Source organism: Arvicanthis niloticus, chromosome 5 (genome assembly GCF_011762505.2).
Source record: "Arvicanthis niloticus isolate mArvNil1 chromosome 5, mArvNil1.pat.X, whole genome shotgun sequence".
NCBI classification, from domain to species: Eukaryota; Metazoa; Chordata; class Mammalia; order Rodentia; family Muridae; genus Arvicanthis; species Arvicanthis niloticus.
Genome location: NC_047662.1, coordinates 24,483,715 through 24,508,128, shown reverse-complemented (window position 1 = coordinate 24,508,128; position 24,414 = coordinate 24,483,715). Strand labels below are relative to the sequence as shown.

Genomic DNA, 24,414 nt, shown 5'->3' with positions numbered 1-24,414 from the left:
GAGGAGGGTGTGTGTGTGAGTGTGTGTGTGTGTGTGTGTGTGTGTGTATGTGTGTGCATTGGCATTGTGGATGAGTGGAGGCAATGGGGGCACTTTTGGGGGGCTCCCTTTTGGCACAACCCTCATTCTGGCTTTACCCACAGGGAGGGAAAGGTGAACGAGGCCTGACTGGACCATCAGGCCCCAAGGGAGAGAAGGGAGCACGGGTAAGCACCCTAACCAAATCCACATCAGGGCCTCTCCCACCTAGCCAGGGCTTGATGGGATGTAAGCCAGCACCCCTTCTTCTCAGTGGGAAGCCTAACCACATGGGCATTCAGACAGGCTTCTCTAGGGGCTCATGTGCAGGACCTTCTATTCTGGGGCATCCTGGGCCTTTCCTAGCAACAGGTTTGTGTTGATCCCCCAGAAGGTCCGAGCCTTGACCCCTATTCCTTCCTCACAGGGCAATGACTGTGTTCGCGTCTCCCCAGATGCCCCACTTCAGGTAAGACTGACGGGGAGGTGAGGCCTGTTTTGGGGCTGAGGCTGGACCATTCTGGCCACCTAACCCCTCATCTCCTTTGTCAGTGTGCAGAAGGCCCGAAAGGAGAAAAGGGAGAATCGGGGGACTTGGTAAGCTGGGGACCCGCCATGGGCAGGATGGACCCTGGGCTTACCCTCATCACTCATTTGTGCCCCCTCCTCACCTTAGGGACCCTCAGGACTCCCAGGATCAACAGGCCAGAAGGTAATAGGCTTATGTTTGGAGGGGTAGGTACCTGGATGGACCACAGTTACTACATTCAAGAGGAGGGGTGTGTCTAAGGTCTTCCTAGAGGACAGTGACTGTTGGCAGGATTGACTGCCCCTTCCCCATTCCTTCTAGCCTTCTACCCAGTCCAAACACCCACCATCTAGAAGGGAATGCCTGTATGCTTGTTGAATGAGTGGTCTGGCTGGTTTGGAAGTTCTTTCTGTTGTCTGCCTTCCTATGGGAGGCGTTCCTTTTTAGAAGAGGCAGAGTCAGGGAGTAGGACCCTGGAAGGCACTTGCCCCTCCCCTGACAGGAACTGTCTTGCTTCTTTTCCTCAGTCTGCTTCCCTGTCTCTTCCTTCTCCAGGGTCAGAAGGGGGAGAAGGGTGATGGAGGCCTCAAAGGACTGCCAGGAAAGCCAGGACGAGATGTACGTGACTGGGAACCCTTTCCCTAGGCCTCAGGGTACTAGACTCTAACTCAGAGATCCAGCCTCCTCCTCCTGGCCAAGGAAGTAAGGTGCTATATGTCCCAGGAGGCATAGCAAAGCGGGTACAGATACTGAACCTGGGCCTTTGACATTTATTGGTCTCAGGGCATCAGGTTGGGGTCTGGCATTGGGGGAAGGAAGGTAATGAGGGTTACAGGTGGGACGGTAACCAGTGGGGCAGGTGCCACGATCCTACGATCCTGCTTGTCCCTACCTCAGCCCTCTTTTCCACAGGGTCGGCCAGGAGAGATCTGTGTCATTGGGCCTAAAGGGCAGAAAGTGAGTTGCAGGCCTGAGTGTGGGAAGGGACGGCAGCAGGGCTAAGGTGGTGCCTCTCAAACTCACTTACTTGTGCATGTGTGACAGGGAGACCCTGGCTTTGTTGGGCCTGAGGGACTGGCGGGAGAGCCTGGGCCCCCTGGCCTCCCCGGACCACCTGGGATAGGACTGCCTGGGACTCCTGTAAGTGTCCCCTCACCTGGCCTGCCATCCTCTCCTGAGACCTTTGTCCCCCAGGGTGGGGCTGAGTTGGGAATAAGACCCAGTGCCATGAGTGCGGGTTGAAGGATGTCTTAAGACAAAATTGATCACCATGCTGTAGAGAAGAAACTTGTATCACGCGTTTCTGCCATCAGGGAGATCCAGGTGGCCCACCAGGACCTAAGGGTGAAAAGGTAGGCACGGTGGTGTTATGGACACAGCGGGGAGGGGTGTGGTCATGCAGTGTGTGTGTCAGAAGGTGACCAGGCACTGTGCTGAAAGAGGCTCAGTTCAGTCAGGGTGTATGGGGTAGGAGGCTTGTCTCTACTCCAGTACTAGCTGGGGTGGGGGCCTTGGCCTTGGTGAGCAGCCGGTACTAGAACTGTCTGTCTGTCTGTCACCTCCTCCTTGTTGTACTAGGGAGGGCTACTCAGAACCCTTGTCATCTCTTATCTTTTTCCAGAGCTAGGCACACAGGAAGACAGGCAATAGGAAGAAAGGGTTTACCCAGTCAGTGGTCCACATGAAAATGGGAGACTTGGCTGAGGGTGCAGAATGGGGGCAAATGGGCAGAGATCACACCAGTGGGAGCTTCCCCTTTAACCCTTCTGATTACAGGGCAGCTCTGGAATACCAGGAAAGGAAGGCCCAGGAGGGAAGCCGGTGAGTGACCACAAGCCCACCATGCCCAGATCTGTTCTTCCAGAGCCTCCAGGAGAACGGGCTTGGGTCCTCAGCTCCTTCCAGGCATAACAATATACCACAATACCAATACCTGTACTTGTCATTAATGCCTCATTCTTCTTCTTCCTCTTCTTCTTCTTCCTCTTCTTCTTCCTTCCTCCTCCTCTTTCTTTCTTTCTTTCTTCTTCTTCTTCTTCTTCTTCTTCTTCTTCTTCTTCTTCTTCTTCTTCTTCTTCTTCTTCTTCTTCTTCTTCTTCTCCTCCTCCTCCTCCTTTTCTCCTTCTCCTTCTCCTTCTCCTTCTCCTTCTTTCTCCTTCTTCTTCTTCTTCTTCTTCTTCTTCTTCTTCTTCTTCTTCTTCTTCTTCTTCTTCTTCTTCTTCTTCTTCTTCTTCTTCTTCTTCTTCTTCTTCTTCTAAACTTTCCCAATAGGGGAAGCCGGGAGTGCCTGGGACTAAGGGAGAGAAGGTAAGCTCCTTGCCTGGCTGCCCTAGGTGGGGTTGAGTTGGGGACAGGTTCCACTCTGAGTAGTAGGGACACTCTGCCCAGGTGCTGGGCCTGCCTGAGCCGGTCACAGGTGACATTTATTTTACTACTGTGGAAGGTTTGTGATCAGATCAGGAGCCTGCCTGGAGGATCAACCAGATCCAGACCCTGCCTCAGGCATCTGCATGGTCTATGAGCATGGAGGGCCATTCAGCTTCTCTCTCAGCCCAAGTCTCATGACTGTCAATGGGACACATATAAGCGCCCCTGGCTTGCTTTGAGGACATAGTTTCAGGATGTCGGGACTCCTTTCCTGAATGAATGAGTCACTTGGACAGGCAGCCCCTGCAGTTGCCCTGTTGTCCGTGTTGATGATGGGAAACACCTAGAACGAGTGTGACTGGAGGCTTTGTCTTTCCAGAGGTCTCAGCCCCACCCTAACCTCTTGTGGTTTTTCTCTTCTGGTAGGGTGACCCCTGTGAAGTGTGCCCAACACTGCCTGAAGGGTTCCAGAATTTCGTGGGGCTCCCTGGAAAACCAGGGCCTAAAGGGGAACCAGGTGATCCTGCTCCAGCCAGGGTGAGTGCCCAAGTGGACACTAAGGGACTGGGTGCTTCTCAGTACCACCGAGATTACACCAAGTATAGCCTAGATGGGATTTGAGCCATAGAGCTTGGGGTGGGCTAGAGAGTCATCCCAGGTTTCCATGGCAACCTCCCAGCACTTCCCCCAAGAGACTTCACGGGTACTTTTTGGTCAAGATAGGGTGGAACCATCTCTTACTGTGTGTGAAGCTTGGCTGGGTTTGGGTATTGGGTAGAGAAAATGAAGGAAAGTGGTGAGGGCAAGGGTTAAGGTCCTGGTCCAGCCTTCTCACCCGATTCCTTCATATACCCTCTCTTTCAGGAGGGACTAGGAACTGTTGGGCTGAAAGGTGACCGGGTATGTAACGAACTTTCTAATGCAGACATTTAGGCTAAGTTTGTTTCCCTTAGTGTCACATGGATTGATGGGCACGGCCTCTGGGGTGCTGGCTTTGAATCCCTCTGGAATGGGGCAGTTTAAAGGGTATATCTATGGTGTGTTACACTGCTGTCCTTAAATATGGCTAGAGCATTTGGGCTGTCCCAATATGCCTAGTCGTAGCCCACAAACCTTTGTTGTTTCCTTGCAGGGAGATCCAGGCATCCAAGGAATGAAAGGAGAAAAGGTGAGGGGGCCCCTGTGCCCTGGTCCTCGCCTTCTGAACCCCTGAGAGAATTTTGATTGTTCTCTTCCTTCCCTAGGGGGAACCCTGCTCCTCCTGCAGTTCAGGTGTTGGGGCCCAGCATCTTGGGCCCTCCACGGGGGGCAGTGAAGACGTGGGCTCCCCTAGCCATGGATTACCTGGTCTTCCGGTGAGTGACCTGCCCTTGGCAAACTTGACTGTCCTGGCTCTTCGAGTCCCATGCTTTGGGCCAGGAACCAAGAGGTAGCCACAAAGCGGCCCACACTCTGTACTTTCCTCTGTTTCTATGCTAGACTGCTACTTGTAAAGTAGACACTGTCTAGCAATCCCTCGCTTGCTGGGTGGATACTGGGGGCTTGGAGGGGTGTCAGGCAAAGATAACTGTAACTCCATCTTGGTGTTTTGTTTTGTTTTAAGGGCAAGTCTGGAATTCCTGGGCCACGAGGCATGAAAGGAGAGAAGGTGAGGCCTGGTCTAGGTATTGGGCACAGGCAAGGCAGAGGGAGACAGCCTGGGGGGTGGGGTGGGGGCTGGCGAGGCTAGGCGAGGGTCAAACTGCAGCCTCACAGAGGAACACGTCCGTCGGGGTTTCCTTGAGCAGAGTCAAGGAATTTAGTTCCAAGAACCTCATGTTCTCCAAGAGAATTCCATGGTTGTTGTATTTTTAATTTAAGGATAATCGAAAACGATTAAGCACATCCAAGACTACCTTAAAGCAAAATAATATTTAACGCTCCTTTTCTACTTATTACGTGCCAGGCACCGTTCCAAGCCTTGTGCATGTTTTAATCCTGTTTCATTCTCCCAAGTTCTAATGGAGCACAGCTTTCTACCAGTCCCCTTTTCTGGATGAGGGAAAGGAGACGTTAAAAAGGCCCAGGGAATCTCCCAATGCCCCGTGAGTGTTTGAGCCCGGGGAAGTCTGGCTCCGGAGTCTGTGATCTCCACCACGCGGCTGGTTGGCTGGGTTTGGATACCCGTGTTCACATTTGTATTTATGACTGTGCTGGAGATAGACGGCAGCACTGGATTTCTAACAGTGTTGCTCAAATGAGGGGCTCTGTGGATGTGAGAGCACCCCAGTGGGAGACACACTGGGATGCGTGTTCGGACTCACATGGTATTTCTCAAATGGAGTTTTAGTACCCCTCCCAACCCTCTTTTCATTAGTGTGTATGTGTGCATGGGTGTGCATGTGTATGTCTATGTTAGCATGTGTGATCACGTGCGAGTATGCATGTTACTGGGATTGAACCAGGATCTAGCACATGCTTTGCGAGCACTCTACACTGAGCTATATCCCCTGCTCCACAGAGACCTGAGGAACTTTTATTTTACTCTTTAGTTTGAGACAGGGTCTCACTAAGTTGCCCAGGCTGGCTTTGAACTCACAATGTACCTCAGACAGGACTTGACCTGTGATCCTCCTTCCTACCCTCCTTAAGTAGCTGGCTTAGAGGCCGGTGCCACCAAGTGTGACCAGCCTTTTCCATTGTAGCAAATAGCATAACCCAGGTCCCCAAAGCCGGGTCATCCTTCACCCCTCCTTTACCCACATCGTTTCCCACTTCATCCAGCCCAGACACAGGTCCCGACGGTTCTGCCCACATCTCAGCTCCCCTTCTTCTCTCCATGTGTGCCACTGGGTCCCCATGGTCTCACTCCTGATGGAAGTGACCTTCCCTGGCCTGCACTTGTCTGCTGCGGCCCTTCCACAGCTCATTTATCACCGAGCAGTTAGTGTGCCTTTGTAGAAAGAACTCCAGTGACAGAGCTTCCTGTGTACGTGCCTTCTGGGACTTGACTCTGCCACAGTCCTGCTGGCCTTCATTCTGAACAGCCTCCTCCTAGATCCCCCTCCTCTCTGTACCTTCCTTTGCTTTAGCCATCAGAGTCTCCTTCCATTCTGGAATATACGGAGACTATACCCACCCATGGGCTTCACTCCCATAGAAACATAGAAGACTCCCTCCCACCTCCTTACAATGGCTGGCCTCATTGTTGTCTTTCTGGTGATCATGGTCCTACTTCTGACCACCCAGTGTAAACGAGCTCCCTTCTTGGTGTACGTCATTATGCCATTACCTCATCACACTCGTTACCACTTAAGGTTACTCTTTTAAAAGTTTCAGCCCTAAAGGACTTGCCTCGAATGTGTGAGGACTTGAATTTGAGTTCCCAGCATCCACATAAAAAGCCAGGAGCCACGTCCCTGTGGGTGAGGAGACCCACAGAACCCTGGAGCTCACTGACCAGTCAGCCAAGCTGAATTGATGAGCCCCAGGGTCAGTGAGAGACCCAGTCTCAGAAAGACTATGTGGAGAGGGGCTGGAGAGATAGCTCAACAGTCAAGAGCACTGGCTGTCATGGGTTCGATTCCCAGCAACCACATGGCAGCTCACAACTGTCTGTAACTCCAGTTCCAGGGGAATCTGACACCCTGACACAGGCAAACACTCATGCACATAAAATAAAAATAAATAAAAATTAAAAAGTGGAGAATTGAGGAAGATGTCTAAGGTCAACCTCTGGCCTCTACCCTTGTGTACACACAACACACACACATGCACACACACGCACACACAGAGCTGAGAATATACTTCAGTTGGTAGAGTGCTTGCTTGGCGTGTTCAAAGTCCTGAGCTCGATCCCCAGCCCTGTATTAACTGGTCAAGGTGCTGCACACCCGAGGCAGGAGGGTCAGAGGTTCAAGGTCATCCTTTACTACATAGCATAGGGTTACTTTTCTATAATACAAGCTCTTGAGTGTGCAAGGTCCAGGGGGCATTTTTATTTGTGCTCAGGGCCAAAGGGCATTTGATGAACAGCCCTTGGAGAAAAGACTACGTACGTGATCTCAGCCTGGCTAGCGTGAGGCTGGGCCTGGGCTTCTGGGATGGGAGCTGGTTGCAGAGCTGTAGCTTCAAGACTGGGGCTGGCCAGGGGCTCCCTGGGGAGTTGGGTGGAGTCCTAGTCCCTGAATCTTACTTTCCCTTGCCGGTGGACATCCCAAAGTTCAGCTCACCTACCTGCCAGTCTGCTCTGTTTCCTCTTTAACTATGTGCTCTCTGCTTGGCCCTCAGGGTAGTTTCGGTGATGCAGGGCCGGCTGGAGATCCGGTAGGTATTCTTCAGGTGGCAGCGGCTTAGGGGAGTGCCCTCCACAGGGGAACCGAGAGGCTTGGTCTGTGTCTGCACAGGCTAGGCTGGTACTGGGCATTGTCTTATGTGGCTTTTCATGCAGGGGCCACCAGGACCAGTGGGACCAGCTGGAATCAAAGGGGCAAAGGTCAGTCTGGGGCATCCCTTGCATGCTGCCAGGGCACACCTCTGAAGAAGATGTCTCTGTTCTGGCCTGTTCTACTCCAAATCCTGGGTTCCCTGCAGTCTGTGGGGCATGGCCTTGCTTCCATCTTTGCTTCGTCCCGTGCTCCCAGTCTCTCCTGAGACATCCCTCACGTGGCAGATGTGCCACATCAGAGCTGGTTATATTCTGCAGCCCTGGATCCCCAAGCCTCGGGTCGCAGGAACCCCTTAACCTATTATCCTTGCTCTGCAGGGAGAGCCGTGTGAGCCCTGTGCAGCCTTGTCCAAGCTACAAGATGACACTCATGTGGTTCATTTGCCCGGCCCAGTTGGAGAGAAGGGAGAGCCTGGGCCCCCGGGCTTCGGGCTGCCTGGGAAGCAGGTAAACCCTGGAGATGGCCATGGACAAGATGATGCAAGAAAGAGCAGTGGTCCCCACAGCATCTCTAGACTTCCTGGGCAGAAGGACAAAGTGGGAGGAGATCAAAACCTCTGTGTCTAGCACAGCCTGCTTGCATCCTTTATACAGGCTTCTGTCCTTCATCCTGGGACATAGAATGGCAAAGCCTGAGCAGAGCTGGGTTTGAAGCTGGCTCCAACTGTGTGTGTGTGTGTGTGTGTGTGTGTGTGTATGTGTGTGTGTGTGTGTGTGTGTGTGTGTGTATAAAATCTTTGACCTGAGCAAGTTGCTTTTGTTCTCTGTCCCTCTGGGTCCTGTCCTTAGAGGTGAAGCTCAGTCATGATTTTCGTGAAGCCCTGAGTGGTGCACACGAGGGGCTGGAGCAGTGGCAGAGTGGCTGTGGTCTGGTAGCTGCTGCTCTGATTGTGACAGCAAACATGGGCCCAGCCGAGGAGTAATGTCACAAGAACTCTATGGTGCAGAAGCCTGCACTGTTTTCTCACCCTCGTTTGACAGATGGGGAAACTGAGGCTAGATAAGGGGATAGGTGAGGTAACCTGCCTAGGTCATACAGGCAGAAGTGTCTCCAATGCTAGACAGGTCCCCTAGCACTGTGTCTCACAGTCGATCACATCCCCTGGGTCTCCCACAGTGCTGGGTACCCAGGGGTGTTCATTTTGAGGTGCCGAGACCATTTTCTCCTCAGGGTAAAGCAGGAGAGCGTGGACTCAAGGGGCAGAAGGTGAGAGAACGTAAATGGACATAGAGGCGAGTGGGTACCCTGGTCACCATACAGGCCTCTCTGCCCCCTCCTCTCCCTCTCCTTCTCCCTCTCTCCCTCCCCTCCCCCTCCCTCTCCCTCTCCCTTTCTTCCCTCTCTCCTCTCTCTCTCTCTCCTTCCTTTCTTCCTTAATTGAAAACACGTTTTTTAATGGAATATGTTCTGATCAGTTCCCCCCCAACTCCTCCCAGATTCTCTCCACCTCCCCACCCATCCGACTCCATGTGACTCCCCCACCCAGCACCCAACTCTCTCTGAAACAAACAATTCCCCTTTCCTTGGTTGCTCCTACCAATCTCCACTCCTCCCTTAGCCCTCAGCCCCAGAAGGGACTGTGACTGCCCATAGGTCTCAAGGGGCACCCTGCCCCCAGCTGGGCGACACCTGTCCTGCTTAAACACGACTCCTTACACAGGGAGATGCTGGGAATCCAGGAGACCCTGGAACGCCAGGCACCACAGGGCAGCCTGGAATATCTGGAGAGCCTGGGGTTCGGGGTCCTGCAGGACCAAAAGGAGAAAAGGTCGGTCGGCCAGGCCTGGGAGAGGAGTTTGTTGTGGGGCAAACAGAAATCAAGGGGCCATTAGTGAGTGATACTGTAGAGAGCCCGAGCCTCAAGGGAGCCCGGGCACCAGATTCCACGTGCGCTGTGCGCTTTACTGCAGCTTGGAGTATCTGGGATCTAGTTTGTTTTCTCAGTGGAGGAGAGGCAGAAGAGGGGTAGGGCTCTCAGGGGACAAACTGGGCCCCTTTGCGATGCCCACAAGCCTGGCAACCAGTCCTAGCTCACAGGCGCCCCCTGTCTTTGACCAGGGTGATGGATGCACTGCCTGCCCTAGCCTGCAGGGGGCGTTGACCGATGTATCGGGACTGCCTGGGAAACCAGGTCCCAAAGGAGAGCCAGGTCCTGAAGGTGTGGGTCGGCCGGGTAAACCAGTAAGTGCTATTGGCTCATCCTCTCACCCTTCCCTGTCTCTGTGTTGCGTTCTCTATCTGCCCAACACACCGAGGGTATCCATGGGTTCCCTTGTACCTTTTAGGGCCAACCTGGTCTACCGGGAGTTCAAGGGCCCCCAGGACCGAAGGGTGCTCAGGTTTGTATGGGAATGGAGGCCCCCTGGGGTGCTTCTCTTGGGAATAGAAGGAGGGGGGGGGATGGGAACTGTGGTACGGAAGGGCTGGAATGAGGGATTCCAGACTGGTGAAAAGTGGAAGAAGAGAAGGCTTCAAAGAGGCTGGGGAATGGGCTGAGAATTTCCAGCCAGGGGTTGTTTTTACCTCTTCAGGGAGAGCCTGGACCTCCAGGCACCGGTGCTGAGGGACCCCAGGTGAGTATCTCCCCTCACCATGGTTGTTTTTAACACTTTCCATAGCTGCCAGCTTCCCAATCCAGGGGCTCTTCCTGTCACCAGATGCTAAGGGCACAGCTCTGTGGCCAGGGTCACACAGCAGCCTTGGCCTGATATCTGTATTTTATTTTTATTTTTATTTTTTTTGGAGACAGGGTCTCTCTACATAGCCCTGTCAATCCTGGAACTCACTATGTAGACCAGGCTACCCTTGAATTCACCCAGATCTGCCAATGCCTCTGTCTCCTAAGTGCTGGGATTAAAGAAAGCCATATGCCACCATGCTCTGCCAGAATTTAGCTTTCCTTTTATTACCTTAACCCTTGAATCTTCGTGGGGAGCTCTCTTAAATTGGGGGGGGGGTTAGACACCCTCCCAGATTTGCCAGTGATACAAGTACAAGGGGCAGGTGCCTTTGGCCACTGCTGCAGACTGCCCATTCTGACTTGCAGGGGGAGCCTGGAACCCAGGGTTTGCCTGGCACTCAGGTAGGTCTCCTATAGCCTAGAGGTGGCTGACTGGGCAAGGGGCCATTTTACTGGAAGAGATTCCCAGATATGCTTCCATCTGCAGGGCCTTCCGGGACCTCGGGGACCACCTGGTTCAAATGGAGAAAAAGGTGCCCAGGTGAGCCTCTTCTATGGCCGTGGCTGTAGCTGTAGCATGGGGACCTGAGGCCAAGTGATGTTGGACAGAGGACAGAGGGGCACCTGAGATCCATCATGTACATCTCACGGATGGCTTCAGATCATGCCTCAGCAACCTGTCCTCTCCCCACAGGGACCTCCAGGGCCCCGAGGAGCCACAGGACCCATAGGACCTCCTGGTGCTGGTGTCTCCGGGCCTCCGGTAAGAGCCTTTCCTCCACATGACTATGCTGGAGCTGTTGTTGAGGCCACGACACTGCTGCTGGGGAGAAGGCATAGAGCTGATGCTCTTGTCTCAGCAGCCTGGGGTGGGAGGAGACAGGCCTTCTGGACTGTCCCCAGGGAAGGAAGACGCACTGGAATTGCCTTTAAATGATAATATGATAATATATCTCCACCAAGGTTTTTTCCTGTCTCTCTGTCTCTCTCCGTCTCTGTCTCTCTCTGTCTCTCTCTCTCGGGGTGGGTGTGTGTGTGTGTGTACCTTTGGGTGCTAGGTACGGAACTCCAATCCTCTGGAACAGCAGCAAGTGCTCTTAATTGCTGAGTCATCTCTCAGTATGCCTCTATAAAAAAAATGTGTGTATGTTCAAGGACTAGGGAGCTGGCTCAGTGGGTAAAGTGCTTGCTGCACAAGCATAAGGCCCCCAAGTTTGCCCCTTGGATCCCCACATCCATGTAAAAAGTCAGATGTGGCCAGATATGGCGGCACACGCCTTTAATCCCATCATTCGGGAGGCAGAGACAGCTGGATCTCTTCAAGTTCATGGCCAGCTTGGTCTACATAGCCTGTTTCAGGACAGCCAGAGCTATATAGAGAGATCCTGTCTCAAAAACAAACAAGTCCGGGGACAGAGGCAGGTATCTCTGAGTTCAAGGCTAGCTTGATCTACAGAGCAAGTTCTGGGACAGCCAGGGGTGCATAGAGACTTCCTGTCTCAAAAACCTCTAATACCAATAACAACAAACAATGGTCAGATGTGACTACATGTTTCTGCAACCCCAATACTGCACTCCCTAGGGCTCACTGGCCAGTCAGCCTAGACTAACTGAAAGTCCCAGGTACCCAAGAGAGACCATCTCTTAAACAAACAAACATAAGCCAAGGTAGATGGCTCCTGTAGAATGACAGCCGAAGTTGACTTCTGACCTCTCCACATGCATGCACACATACATGTGTACCCACCCACACACATACACATATACACATGCACATATACACATGCACACATACACACACATACATACACAGATACACATACACAGATACACACATACACAGACACACAGAGATAGCACACAGATATACACACAGAGATACATATACACACACATACACAAATACATACACAGATACACACAGATACATACACACAGAGATACACACATATACACAACATATATACACAGATACACACACAGATACACACACATACACAGATACATATACACACATACACAGATACATACACTCAGAGATACACACACATATACAGATACACATACATACACAACACACATACACAGATACACACACATACATACACATATACAGGTACACACACACAGATACACACACATACACAGATATACACACACGCACACACACACATATACAGGTACACACACACAGATACACACACATACACAGATATACACACACGCACACACACACACACTAATTCCCTTTATTTTTATTTTATGTGTATGAATTCTTTGCTTGTGTATGCATGCCTGGTGCCTACAGAGGTCAGAATAAGGTGTCAGATCCCTTGGATCTGCAGTTGCAGATGCTCCTGAACTACCGTGTAGGTGCTGTGACTGACCTGGGTCCTTTGCAAGAGCAACAAGTGCTTTTAACTGCTGAGCCACCTCTCCAGGCCAGCATTTTGCTTTTACAGTCAGCTATAGTAATTATCCGTATAACCAGAGCACATTCACACGTGGCACACCGCACCAATCTCCACGATTAGCATTTTATCTCCTGATCATTTCTTTGTATCCAGAGCCCTCAGCCACTCTGCTGTTTGTAAACGGGGGTCACCTCCTGCTCTGTAGAATACTAAAAGTTGCTTATCCAAACTAATAGAAATTTGGTCACCATTATCCAGCTCCCTCGGTTTCTCCCTCCCCTCAGCCTCTAGGAATCACCACCTCACCTCTCCCCGCTGCTTGGAGATCCACATTTTTAGCTTCTAAATAAAGAGAACATGATCATATCCATTTTTGGAGCAGTGCCCTCCCCTCCACCCGAGACCCCGTGCTCAGTCAGCTCTGAACACACAGAAAGGCACTCTTGTGATCATCATTACTGATTTTAGAGACAGGGACTGACACTCTAAGCCAGGCTTACCTGGAACTCAGCCTGTAGCCCAGGCTCACACTGAACTTTTGACAACCCTCCTCTCTCAGCTTCCTAAGTGCTGGGGTTGCAGGTATGAGCTAGGAGCGGCTGGGATTTTTCATATCCATACACAGGGAGAGCAAAGACCAGAGAGTAGAGGGTGGAGCTGGGAATTTGAAGCACATCCCTTACTGTAAAACCCTGGAGCCCATAGGGACCATCCACTGAGTGTCTAAGGGAATGGAAACGTTTTATTCCGCTCTGCCCAAGACAATGACTCCTGTGCTTAACAGACGTGTCTATTGAGCAAATTGCATAGATTAAGTAATAATAAGTGCATTTTCTCATTTTAGTCATCAAAGACCTGTCTAATAGTCAGCTTCTACTCCACGTGAACCCACTAGAATTTTACAAAATGATAATTTTAGCCTGAATCAAAGAAATGCCACCTTTCAGCTAGCCCGTGGCATGCTGGGCCGTGGGCAAATGTATAATTTTTCTTGAGCTTTTGGTAATGTTGAAAATAGCCTAGTGAGCCTATCCTTTCCCTGTCCTTTGTAAATCCCTAGAGAAATTGTTGTTTGAGTTTGGAGAACATTGATAGATCCTGCCTGGTGGTGTGCCAAAGCCTACAGGGGGTAGGGGTTTGCCCAAGCCCATATGGACTGGTCTGCTTTGCCCAGCAGAACTAGTCAGAATCCCTGCCTGTTCCAGGGAGCCTCAGGGTAAAAGTGGAGTTGGAGATTTGTCCCAGGGTGGCTTTGAGCCCTGGATGTAAGGGCCTGGATGTAAAGGTGGACTGTCCCCCAGGAAGACAATCATGGGGATGGATGTCGGCAGCAAAGCAGCCTCTCGGGGCTAGCACTTCTGTGTGTTTGCTCCAACTTCGTTCCTACTCAGAAGCATTGACAGACCCCTTCTGTTATATCCCACCCTGGAGGCCTCCTGGTCTGCCACACACTCACTATCCAATGTTCTCCAAACTCAAACAACAATTTCTCTAGGGATTTACAAAGGACAGGGAAAGGATAGGTATGTCACACTCACCAACTGTGTGTCACACTTACTGTGTGTCATACTCACCAATTAGGTGTCATACCAGCTGTGTGTCACACTCACCAACTGTGTGTCACACTCACCAGCTATGTCACACTCCCTAATTGTGTATCACACCAGCTGTGTGTCACACACTCTAATTATGTGTCATACCAGCTGTTTGTCACACTCACTCACCAGCTGTATGACTTTAGGCATGTGACAGTGTCTCAGAGTTGATAAAACAATTTCTGTTCTCCCATCTCAGATCACAGAGATAAAGGGAGAAGGAGTGCAAAGAGAAAAAAGAAGGAAGTGGGGACTCTGGGCCCACAGATCCCTGGGGCCAGGCTTGCTCATGTGATCTGAAATTTTGTAAAGCCTCAGTTTCCTCATCTGCAAAACAGAACAGCACTGCCCTGCAGGGACTGGTGTGGGGACCCACTCACTGTTCTCTGGTAGTTGCCTACCCGGTGCGGGGGAAGGGCACACCCTCTCCTCACCTCCTGGCCAGGATCCCTCCTCTGAAATATGGGCACCAGGGAGCCTGGGGCTGCCTCTGTTGGCTATTGTTCTTGTCTATGCAGGTCAGTGACTGATGCCCAGCCGCCACCGAGCCTCACCGGCTGACTCTGGGGCCAGACTGGACTTCCAGGAGCATCACTGAGTACAGTGCCCAGGCAGCAGGGTTCTGTGGCTGGACCTGCTTCCCGTTCCCACTTACTTACCTCTCTGTATTTTTTTTTTTTCCTCTGCAGGGCCAAAAGGGATCACGAGGAGAGAAAGTAAGTCTCAAGGGCCCAGGCTGCTGCTCTTTGGGAATGGGTTCCTGGCATCCTATAGCCCCGTAATGGCTGTTCAGGCTGGAGGATGGGTGGAGTCGCCTTGCTGTTCACAAGCTTCCTGATTCCAAGAACTGTGGACACCCTGGCTTCATGTAGATGATGGTGACTCAGAATTCAACTATGATCCCAGGAGACCAGAGAACACCAAGGTCCCTTTACAGGGAAGCTGGGTCAGAAGATGAGGCAAGGCAGAGGGATGGGGGACCAGGACAGAGGGTACAGCACCAGCTAGGGCCTTGGGGAGTGGGGCTGCTCAGGGTAGAGCTATGAGTGCTGAGATTACATGGGCAGTGGCTGATGGTGACTTAACTAAATGGCCACTACACGCCATACACGACCTGTCCCTTGGCACTCTATAGTGTCAAAGTTATGACCGTCCACAATGGGCAGCTGAGGAGCCTGAAGCCTGTAGGTTGCCAGAAGATGTAACATCTCTGTTCCTAAAGCCCATGCCACCTCCCAGATGAGGCTTCCAGAGGCCTTTCTGTGTTTGCCACCTCAAACCAGGGCTCTTGTCTTGCCAGGGTGAACCAGGAGAGTGTTCCTGTCCTTCTCGGGGAGAGCCCATCTTCTCTGGCATGCCGGTGAGTGGGGCCGAACTTCTCTTCCTGCCTTCCCCACTGGGGGAGAGGCCTGGCTCCTCGCCTCACCCGGTGGCAGTGGGCTAGAGTCCTGCCAGGTTTTGTGTCCCGGCCAGCCCCGCCCCCATGCAGCTCTGTGCTTGGTGTAGACGTTGCCTATAACCTCTCCCCTTCTTTTGCAACCCCAACTCCTACCCAGGGTGCTCCGGGACTGTGGATGGGCAGCTCCTCGCAGCCGGGCCCGCAGGTGTGTGTGGCTTGTGTCCTTTGTCTTGCCTTCTGTCGCGGCTTTCCTGCCCTGACACTACTGCCCTCCACGGTGGCAGGGAGCTCTCTTCTCCCCTCTGATTTTGTCTTCTCTCCCACAGGGTCCCCCAGGTGTCCCCGGGCCACCAGGTCCCCCCGGAGTGCCTGGACTGCAGGTAAAAGGACTAGAGACTAAGGTTGGGGGCAGGGACCAAGCAGTTGTTGGGGCTCCTCCACGCTGGACCTGAGTGCACTGTTTTCTCTACACACACGTGTGTGCTGTGATTTCTTAGTGCCGTGGCTTCCTGGCATGGTGTGTGGGGGGGGCTCACAGATCCCTGGTTCCGGCTTGTGGACTCCCAGCCTCATTTTGGCGGAACGTCCTACTGTGTTTTAGCCCAGGCACCCCACTAATAGGATCCAAGTCCAAGCCTGGCAGGAGCCCAGGCTCTGAGGCCAAGCTTTATACTAGTTCAGAGTGCACTGTTGGAATAGCAGTCAGTATGTGTTGGTGTGACATGCATTTCTGCCCGTGTGATCTTTTCCACATACGGTTTTAGATCTGGGATATAGTGGTGGACCAAACATTCATATCCCTGCAAGAGAGACAGACAATAAGGAACAATAATAATAATAGTGGTTCAAACTAAGGAGGTATAAGGATGGAAGGTGGGAGAACAGGGAAGACATTTGTGAAAAATATTAAAGAAAGAAAGGGAAGATGGCCTAGTCAGTAAAGTGCTCTCCGTACAAGCATAAAGATCTGAATTCAGATCCCTGGCACCCACGTAAAAAGCCAGCACAATGGCCTGTGCCTGTACCCCCAGTCCTGGGGAGGCAGAGACAGGGGGATCCCTGTGTGGAGCTTCCTGGCTAGCCAGTCTGACTGATTTGGTAAGCCCCAGCTTCAACAAAAAACCTCAAAAGTAAGGGGGAAAGCTGGTGATAACAGTCCATGAATAAAGGCATTCGGATACAGGCCTGCTGACCTGACTCCCATCCCCAGACTCTACAAGGTAGAAGGAGAGAAGAAAATCCTCAGCTGTCCTCTGACCTCTGCATGCTTGCTGTGACATTGTGTGTCTGCGTGCATGCGTGTGCACACGCACACACACACACACACACACACACACACACACACACACACACAGAGGCATACACTCACATACACACAGCACACATGTATGCACTCACTCATGCACATATACACACATAAGCACATACACGCACACGCACACTAAAATAAAGTGGAGAGCAACTGAGGAAGACACCCAGTATAACATCTGGTCTCAATATGCACATGCATACACATACGTGCACGTGACTTGCACACACATGGGCACATACACATGAATATGTACACACATGCAAATAAAATAAAAGGTGATATTTGAATCAAAATGTAAAGGAAATGCCAGTGCACCTGTTGAGGAGAAAACACGTCTGGGGAGAAGCACCCCTGGGGAGGAGCACCCCCCAGGGAGGAACACTCCTAGCTGGGAAAGCAGCAGGTGCAAAGGCCTAAAAGTGAGAATGTCCATGATGTAAGCCCTCAGGAAATAGCACAGAGGCCAGAGATAGTAAGCAAAGAACATCAGGAGGAGCCGAGATCTGCGTCACACTTCCGTCCTCAGCCTCAGTTTAAGTCTCCTTTCTGCCGTGTGCTCTGTAACGCTGGGCAGCTTTCTTAACCTCGTGGTGTCTCCATGCCTTTACCTCTGAAATACAGATAATTATAGCTCCTGCCTCAGTGGGCTTCTTGTGGGCATTAAATAAGCGTGTGTGTGTGCAATGCGTGTGAGATCTTCACTGGCACACCATAAATGCCCCGGAGGCTTAGCTATCCCCACAATGTTTCATGCGGGGAGCCATGTTACAACTCAGCTTAAGCTCTGAGAGGTGAGGTGTCTTGTCTCGGTCACTCAGCCAGGTATTAAGGCGCAGGGCTTTCCCTAGAGGATTCCTCCTTCTTCCTCTGCATTTCAGGACAGTCCTGGGGGGGGGGGGGGAGGTCACTCCCCAGGAACCAGAGCTCACACCACACACTTGGCAGTCCCTGCACTGGACGAAAGTGTCCAAGCTTCCTGTGCAGTGCCAGCAGCACTCAGTGATCTGTCAGCAGGGGGCATGGCGTTTGCTTGGGGAGGCTGAGTCATTTCAAAGTGACCCATTAACCAGGGAGAGCTGGCATAGTGTGAACTGGGCCAAGCCACACTGGGGGAACAAGGACAGGAAAAAGCGCTGAGTGTAATCCCGGGACCCAGAATCGGATCTGATGCCAGTGCCCGCCACCAACCCGGGGCTGCCACAAACAGGCACCTGCCCTGTGCCAGGCTTCTCTGTACAGGGGGGCGGGGTCAGAGATGGATGCCACTTACTTGCTCAAGGCTGCATTGTCTCGGTGCCTTCATACGGGATTCATCTTGATCTGTTTTCCAGATGAGCTGCCTGAGACACAGGCTAAGAAATGTACCCAAGATCCAATAACTGGCAGGTAGTAGTCAAAGTCAGCTGCATCCCCTACTTGTACAGGAGAACATGGATATGTAATTCTATCAGGCTAAGAAAGAATCACACTCTCAGGCTCAAGCTAACCCCAGATGTTAGTTAGCTCCAGAGAGTGGAACAGTGTAGTAACGGCTGGGGGTGTGGCTCAGTTAGTAGGGTGCTTGTCTAGCATACAAGAAGCCCTGGGTTGGATCCCCAACACCCCATAAGTTGAGTGAGGTGGCACATGCCTGTAATCCCAGCCCTCAGGCAGTAGAGGCAGTGGGTTCAGAAGTTCAAGATCAGATCATCCCTCTGCAACATAGTGTAAGGCCATGCCGGCTGCATGTGACCAGTTATCTAAACAAAAATATTCAAAGCATTACCCATGTGTTGGGTACTGTTCTTCTAGATCTTGTGGGCACCAGCGGGTACTAGAGGGGGCTGGGTAGTGACCCAGCAGCGGGAGCACCTGCTATGGACAGGAAAGGGGCTGCTCAGGGGCAGGTCTCAGAGCAGGCCCAGGAAATCCTGTACTGGAAAGAGCAAGCAGGCTGTGCAGCGAGGCGTTCACTCAACACATATTTAATGTGCACCTCCTCCTCGTGGGGTGCTGGGGATTCAAAATTGAACACCCTCCCTTCTTCGGCAGAGTGTTTAATATGCAAATGTGCATTGTGAACCTGCAAGGAAGCCAGAGGCAAACTCTTAACAGAAGTATCCCGGTACATCCCACATCTGGGCTCTGTGCTGTGTCTCTCAGCATGACCTCCTAGAAGCCATCTATACATGATGACTGTTTTACAGAGAAGGAAACCGAGGCACAGAGTTGGACTTAAACTCTTCCAAAAGTTACTTGGGTAGTGAGGACTTGTACCTAGACAGCCCGACTGGCAAGCATGCAACACTGTAGGGGCATCTGTCAAAAGGTGGGGCACAATCAGTGGATGAAGGAAGAAGGTTGGGAGCCAGTGGTCCTCTCTCTGACTCTCATCTGTCTCACTCAACCTATGACCTCCTCTGAGTCCCTTCGTTTCCAGGACGGTGACAAAATGCTTGTAGCCTCCAGGATGGTGATTAATGAGAAAGTATGGGAAAGTGACTCAGGATAGCCCATAGCAGTCACCCTATAGAAGACCCCCCTGCCCAGCTTCTGACCTGCTGTGCAAGGAAATGCCCAGCATTTGAGGACCACCCCTCTGTGCCTCCTTGGATCCCGCAGCCCCCAACCGTGGGAGATCTTGAGGCTGAGAATAGCCAGAGCCACCACCCATGTAAGAGCCGGTGACAGGTGGCAGGGCTGTGAGCCCTAGCAAGGAGAGCACTAGGCAGGGAGAAGAGTCTGATCTGTTGTTTCTTTTCTGCCTCAGGGAGTGCCTGGACACAATGGTTTGCCAGGACAGCCTGGGCTCACTGCCGAGCTGGTGGGTATCAGCTAGGACACACTGACCATCGTCCTTCCTGTCCTTCCCGGGGGAAGAGCTGGCTATGCAACCCCGTTAGCTCTGCTCCTCTAGGCTGTATAAGTTTCCCCTCTGAACCAGCTAGAACCTGTTTCCATCTCTTGCAGGGATCCTTACCTATTGAACAGCACCTCCTCAAGGTAAGAGGGCACAGAGGGTGGCAGCTGTCACCGAGGGGGATTCTCACAGCAGGTGCTCAGTTGCCTGCCACCTAACAGCAGCAGGTTGAGCCTGCTGGTTCCCTGCTGTGGGGGAAGGGCCTTCTAAGCCGCTGTCTAAGAGGGCCTGGCTGGGCCTCTGACTTGTGACAACCCTCTAGGCAACATTTACTGAAGGAATGCTTAAAACAAGGTTGGTTGCAAATGTCCCCACCTGGCGCGCTCCAGGTGACAGAACCCAGCCTGAAGTCAGCTCGCATCCCATCGGCTGGCAAAGAAGCACCATAGCACCTGGGTCATGCCAAGGCAGGCCCGCAAAGCCTCCAGGGCATCTTGAAGAGTGTGACAGTGAAGTGGTATGGGGGTGGGTGGGCGTCTGGTTTGAGAAGACTTCAGCAAGGGGAGGGGCTTAAAAAAAAAAAAAAACAAAAAACCAAGCAGCTGTGGAGGAGAGTTAGCCTGCAGTCCCGCCAAAGGGTTGTGGTCTGGTCTGGCTGACCAAGCTCTCAGGAGCCACAAGCTTCCCACAGTCTCTTCGACCCTTGCTTAGTCACCTCCAGAAATGACGTGAGCTGGGTCATTCCTGTAGGCTGACTTCAAGCTCCTGGACCTCTCTCAAGGAGCACAGCATCCTCAGGGTACCCTTCCCCATGAACTCTTCTCTAGCTACCTTCTTGGGCACAGGCTAGTCAGTGTCATGGACACTATGCCACCCCTGTGAGCTTTGTCAGGGCACAGTATAAGGGCTGCCTGCCCTGCCCCTCTTTGAACCATGGATGTTTCCAGAAGCGGCTGGCGGAGGTGTTTGAGTTGATCCAGCAGCAGTCCTGAGCTGCAGCACAGTGAGGTTGTGGCAAGGAGACCCCCTGCTGCTCTTCTCTCCTGGTCTCAGGGGATCCTGAGTCCCCCAGGTCCTGCCCTCCAGGCAATGATGGTGTGACTCCAACTCCAGATGGACCAGACCTCCGATATCTCACATGTTGGCTTTGTAATCAAGGGCTTCGCAAAAGGTCTGACGCAGGAACTGAACTCAGCCCGTAATAGAGGTCAGATGGCAGCCAGGGGAGCCTGCCGAGAGATAGTGGTCATCATGTCAGCAGCCCAAAGAAAGCGATGACTCTAGATAGACAGACAGGGACCAATCCGGGCTAACCTGGACAAATCACACCACCTCTTTTGAATATCAGCTTTCTTATCTCTACAATGCTCATGACACTAGTGGCCTCGCTGTGCCCTGGGGACTGAATGTACCAAGGCCCATTATAACTGTGGCCTTATGGGTGCTGTGGACATGGCCATTAGTATAGATGTTGCAAGGAATAGTGAGTGAACGTGAGCATGGGGCTCCTGCCTCAGGTCCCAGCACCACGCCTGTTACAGGGAAGCTCCAGGCTCCCGACGGCCCTGGAACAAGAGACTAGCTTTACTCGTTTTGATGGAGGAGACCAATAGCTTCCATCAGTCCCTCAGAGAATCTGACCATACAAGGGCAGAGACTGATCTAGAGGAGACCTTTACAATAAGGACAGTTCCAGCCCAGGGACCTGTGGAGCCTGTGACAGTTGGTGAGCTACAGGCCCACCCCAGGAGCGTCCATAGAGGGCCTGCTCCTCCTGCGGCTGTCTCCTGGCATCCCCAGGCAGAGGTGCTGGCACTGGGAGCCAGCCTTTTCATCCTGGATCCTTGGGGCTTGTCCTCACCACGGGTGCAGGTTGCAGGAACAGGCGGGACAGATGGTCCCTCTGCGGGTCCCTCCGCCTCCTCCCACACGCCTGTCTGGAAAGCTCTCTGGCTTGGCCCTACCTGAGCCTCTTCCTGGAGGAGACTCAGAGCCAATTGCTGTGATCCGGTCCCCTGAGGACACAGTGAAGCTGCTGCAGGGATGTGGCTGGGGAGGGAGAGTGTGAGGGTGAAAGGCTGCTGGGCAGGATGCCCAGGCCCTGCACTCTGTGAGGGTATCCCCCAGGAGGCTTTTCCTGCCCATCTCTGACCTGGGTCCTTCTGTCCTTCCCATTTTCCCCATCAGAGCATCTGTGGTGACTGTGCCCAGGGCCAGACGGCTCATCCAGCCTTCCTTCTGGAGAAAGGAGAAAAGGGGGACCAGGGCATCCCTGGCGTGCCAGGTTTCGACAACTGTGCCAGGGTAGGAACTGGGCAGAGGCAGGCTGGTACAGGAGGGTTCCCTGGTGTAGGAGGGCTCCCTGGTGCAGGTCCTGCCATCTCCATCTGGTAGAGACCAGGCCGGGAGAGCTGGCAAGCCTGGTGTGGTATCATGTGCCTGCCAGAGGCCTCCTGACCAGCGTTACCTAACAGAGCCTCTCTTGTCTACCACAGTGCTTCTTAGAGAGGGAGCGCCCACGAGCTGAGGAGGCCAGGGTGAGGAGATCCTTGCTTCCCTCCATCCACCCCTCCTGCCCTGTCCCCTCCCTTCCTCAAATTCATAGGCCCACCATGTCTATCCCCCTCCTCCCAGGGAGACCACAGTGAGGGAGAACCTGGCTGTCCTGGGAGCCCTGGCCTGCCTGGTCCTCCAGGGATGCCAGGCCAAAGAGGAGAAGAGGTAAGACTGAGGAGCGGGCCCTCATCTAGGTGAGGCCTCAGAGACACAGGGTCCACATGTGCCCGGAGCACTCCCTGCTCCTCTGGGTTTCCCATGGCCTGGAGTTCCCCACCTCTTGGCCTCGACTGCTTCCCAGGCATGCCAGCTCCGGCTGCTTTCCCCCTTGGCACCCCTCTTCTCCAGGCCTGCTTCCCCACGCAGCAGTTAGGTCACGTGTTAGCTTCTCAGTGAGGCCTTCACGCACTACCCTTTCTAAAATGGAAGCGCCCAGGCTCCCAAACCCCACGCACCCCCTCTCAGGTTTCCACACCACACACGCCCTCTCCCAGAATCCCACACCACACACACCCCCTCCCAGGCTGCCACTCCCCATGCACCCCAAGCTCCACCCCAACCCCCAAGCTCTTTTGCTTTCATTGTCCTCATTGGCAGCCAGCAGGCTGCATATCTACTTCCTTCAGGAACACGCCACAGGTGTGAACTGAGCACCGACTATGTGCCAGCCGTGTTCCATCTGTAACTGTTCACCTCGCCTCTAGGACATAAGTGCCCACAAAGCGGGGATTTTAATGTTTTGTTTATGGCTATGTTTCCAGCCCCTGGGCTTGTGCCCGGGCACATAATAGCTGCTCAATAAATGTTTGTTGGATGACCGAATGAACTGAATGAAAGGCCATTTTAGCATCCACTAAGTGGTTCTGCGTCGACATCAGCAGCTCTCTCCTGTCTGCAACTGCAGGGAGCTGGAAGAAGGTGCAGTAACACGGGCTATCACGAAGCCTCCTCCTCCTCTTCTTCATCTTCCTTATCTACTTCCTCTGCTTTCTTCTGCAGGGTCCACCTGGCATGAGGGGCTCCCCCGGTCCTCCAGGCCCTATTGTAAGTATCCCTGGTATCCTTCCTGGTCTGTTTGGACAGATCTCAGAAAGTCCTAACCCACACAGCATTCTGCAGCCAGGCAGGGACACACTGCCCTTACTGTCCCCTCATGACAGCATCTTTTGGGGCTGTGCTCTCCCCCTTGGAATACCCTGAAACACCCTGCTCTACCCCACTCCCTGTGGGGCTGCTTAGGGAAGGCCCTGGGGGAGGGCATGCATTTGGGTCCACCCTCTTCCCTGTTGCGTTTAGTACCACACTAGGGACTCAGGTAGCCCTACAACCAGCATGGTATGTGCTGTGCAGCCAGATCTCTCTCCACTCAACCTTAACACTAGTTCCTACAAGGGCCTGGGATGGTGCCCTCCATAGCTCTGTGGGGCCATTTCTAGGGAAAGCTACAAAAGCCAAGCCAGGGGTCTCTACCCAGAATTCACAGGGATGTTGGTGAAGCAGGAAAGATGTGGCTAGAAAAATGGAAAGTGCTGGTAATATGTTCTTTGGCGAAGAAAAATGGAGGCCTTGAAGCTACACACCTGAGGGACCTTGGTGGTTGGGTGGTGGGGAGGGGTGCAGAACCAAAATGAAGACGCTTTGCACTCCCACCAAAGGCAGACTTGGGGAGCTCTGGGAAGGGTTTCCTGGCTGGGGAGGCTGCTGCTATCTCTGCCTGTCAGGGCCCCATTTAGGGTAACAGTGGCCACCTTCTGCTAAGATTCCTTTTCAGTGACCTTGAAAAACTCCCGCCAAAGCTCCCAACTGCACACTATGCCTCTAGGCTCCCCCGGGGTGACCGCTCTTGTGAGATGTGACCTGCCTGTTTCTCCCACCAGGGCCCCCCAGGTTTTCCTGGTGCTGTTGGCTCCCCCGGATTGCCCGTAAGAACCTAGCAGCACTCCGTCCCCCTTCCTGCCAGCCAGGTCTCTGTGGCTTCTGCTTGTCCCCCGCTCCTGTTGTGCCATCTCCTCTACCCCCTCCGTGTCCTGGTGTTCTGTTCATTGTCCCCCACAGGCATGGTAGCTAACGACACAGGTTCCCTTAAGTCCCAGTGGCTTGGCTCTCTGGTCTCTGACTTCTCTCCACCCTCTCTAGGCCTCCCCAGGACTTTCTCCTATGTTCTCTCCTTCACCCCCTCCATTTTCCTTTTCCTATTCCTCCAAGCCCACACATCATTTCCCCTCTGTTCCCCAAGCCTCTTTAGCATCTCACTGGAAGTTGGTGCCTCTAGGAAGGG

At 52.9% G+C, this 24,414-nt stretch overlaps 1 protein-coding gene across 6 annotated transcripts in view; it reads left to right on the top strand.

The window, feature by feature from the left end:
- Col16a1 (collagen type XVI alpha 1 chain) overlaps positions 1–24,414 on the top strand; it is a 51,644-nt gene that overhangs the window by 9,923 nt on the left and 17,307 nt on the right. For 4 of the 6 annotated variants that reach the window (XM_034501891.2, XM_034501890.2, XM_076934124.1 and 1 more), the window contains 37 exons: positions 144–206; positions 446–487; positions 571–615; positions 695–730; positions 1,103–1,165; positions 1,460–1,504; positions 1,592–1,687; positions 1,861–1,899; positions 2,324–2,368; positions 2,819–2,854; positions 3,341–3,451; positions 3,779–3,814; positions 4,047–4,082; positions 4,159–4,269; positions 4,518–4,562; positions 7,184–7,219; positions 7,344–7,388; positions 7,659–7,787; positions 8,512–8,547; positions 9,002–9,109; positions 9,400–9,522; positions 9,627–9,680; positions 9,873–9,914; positions 10,388–10,423; positions 10,509–10,562; positions 10,716–10,784; positions 14,720–14,746; positions 15,331–15,390; positions 15,587–15,634; positions 15,756–15,809; positions 19,491–19,544; positions 19,691–19,723; positions 21,768–21,884; positions 22,076–22,117; positions 22,215–22,301; positions 23,136–23,180; positions 24,014–24,058. In XM_034501891.2, coding sequence (XP_034357782.1) covers positions 144–206; positions 446–487; positions 571–615; positions 695–730; positions 1,103–1,165; positions 1,460–1,504; positions 1,592–1,687; positions 1,861–1,899; positions 2,324–2,368; positions 2,819–2,854; positions 3,341–3,451; positions 3,779–3,814; positions 4,047–4,082; positions 4,159–4,269; positions 4,518–4,562; positions 7,184–7,219; positions 7,344–7,388; positions 7,659–7,787; positions 8,512–8,547; positions 9,002–9,109; positions 9,400–9,522; positions 9,627–9,680; positions 9,873–9,914; positions 10,388–10,423; positions 10,509–10,562; positions 10,716–10,784; positions 14,720–14,746; positions 15,331–15,390; positions 15,587–15,634; positions 15,756–15,809; positions 19,491–19,544; positions 19,691–19,723; positions 21,768–21,884; positions 22,076–22,117; positions 22,215–22,301; positions 23,136–23,180; positions 24,014–24,058 — 2,193 coding nt within the window. The remainder of the gene's footprint in view (positions 1–143; positions 207–445; positions 488–570; positions 616–694; positions 731–1,102; positions 1,166–1,459; positions 1,505–1,591; positions 1,688–1,860; positions 1,900–2,323; positions 2,369–2,818; positions 2,855–3,340; positions 3,452–3,778; positions 3,815–4,046; positions 4,083–4,158; positions 4,270–4,517; positions 4,563–7,183; positions 7,220–7,343; positions 7,389–7,658; positions 7,788–8,511; positions 8,548–9,001; positions 9,110–9,399; positions 9,523–9,626; positions 9,681–9,872; positions 9,915–10,387; positions 10,424–10,508; positions 10,563–10,715; positions 10,785–14,719; positions 14,747–15,330; positions 15,391–15,586; positions 15,635–15,755; positions 15,810–19,490; positions 19,545–19,690; positions 19,724–21,767; positions 21,885–22,075; positions 22,118–22,214; positions 22,302–23,135; positions 23,181–24,013; positions 24,059–24,414) is intronic. The other 2 variants (XM_034501893.2, XM_034501892.2) reach the window with 2 other exon arrangements.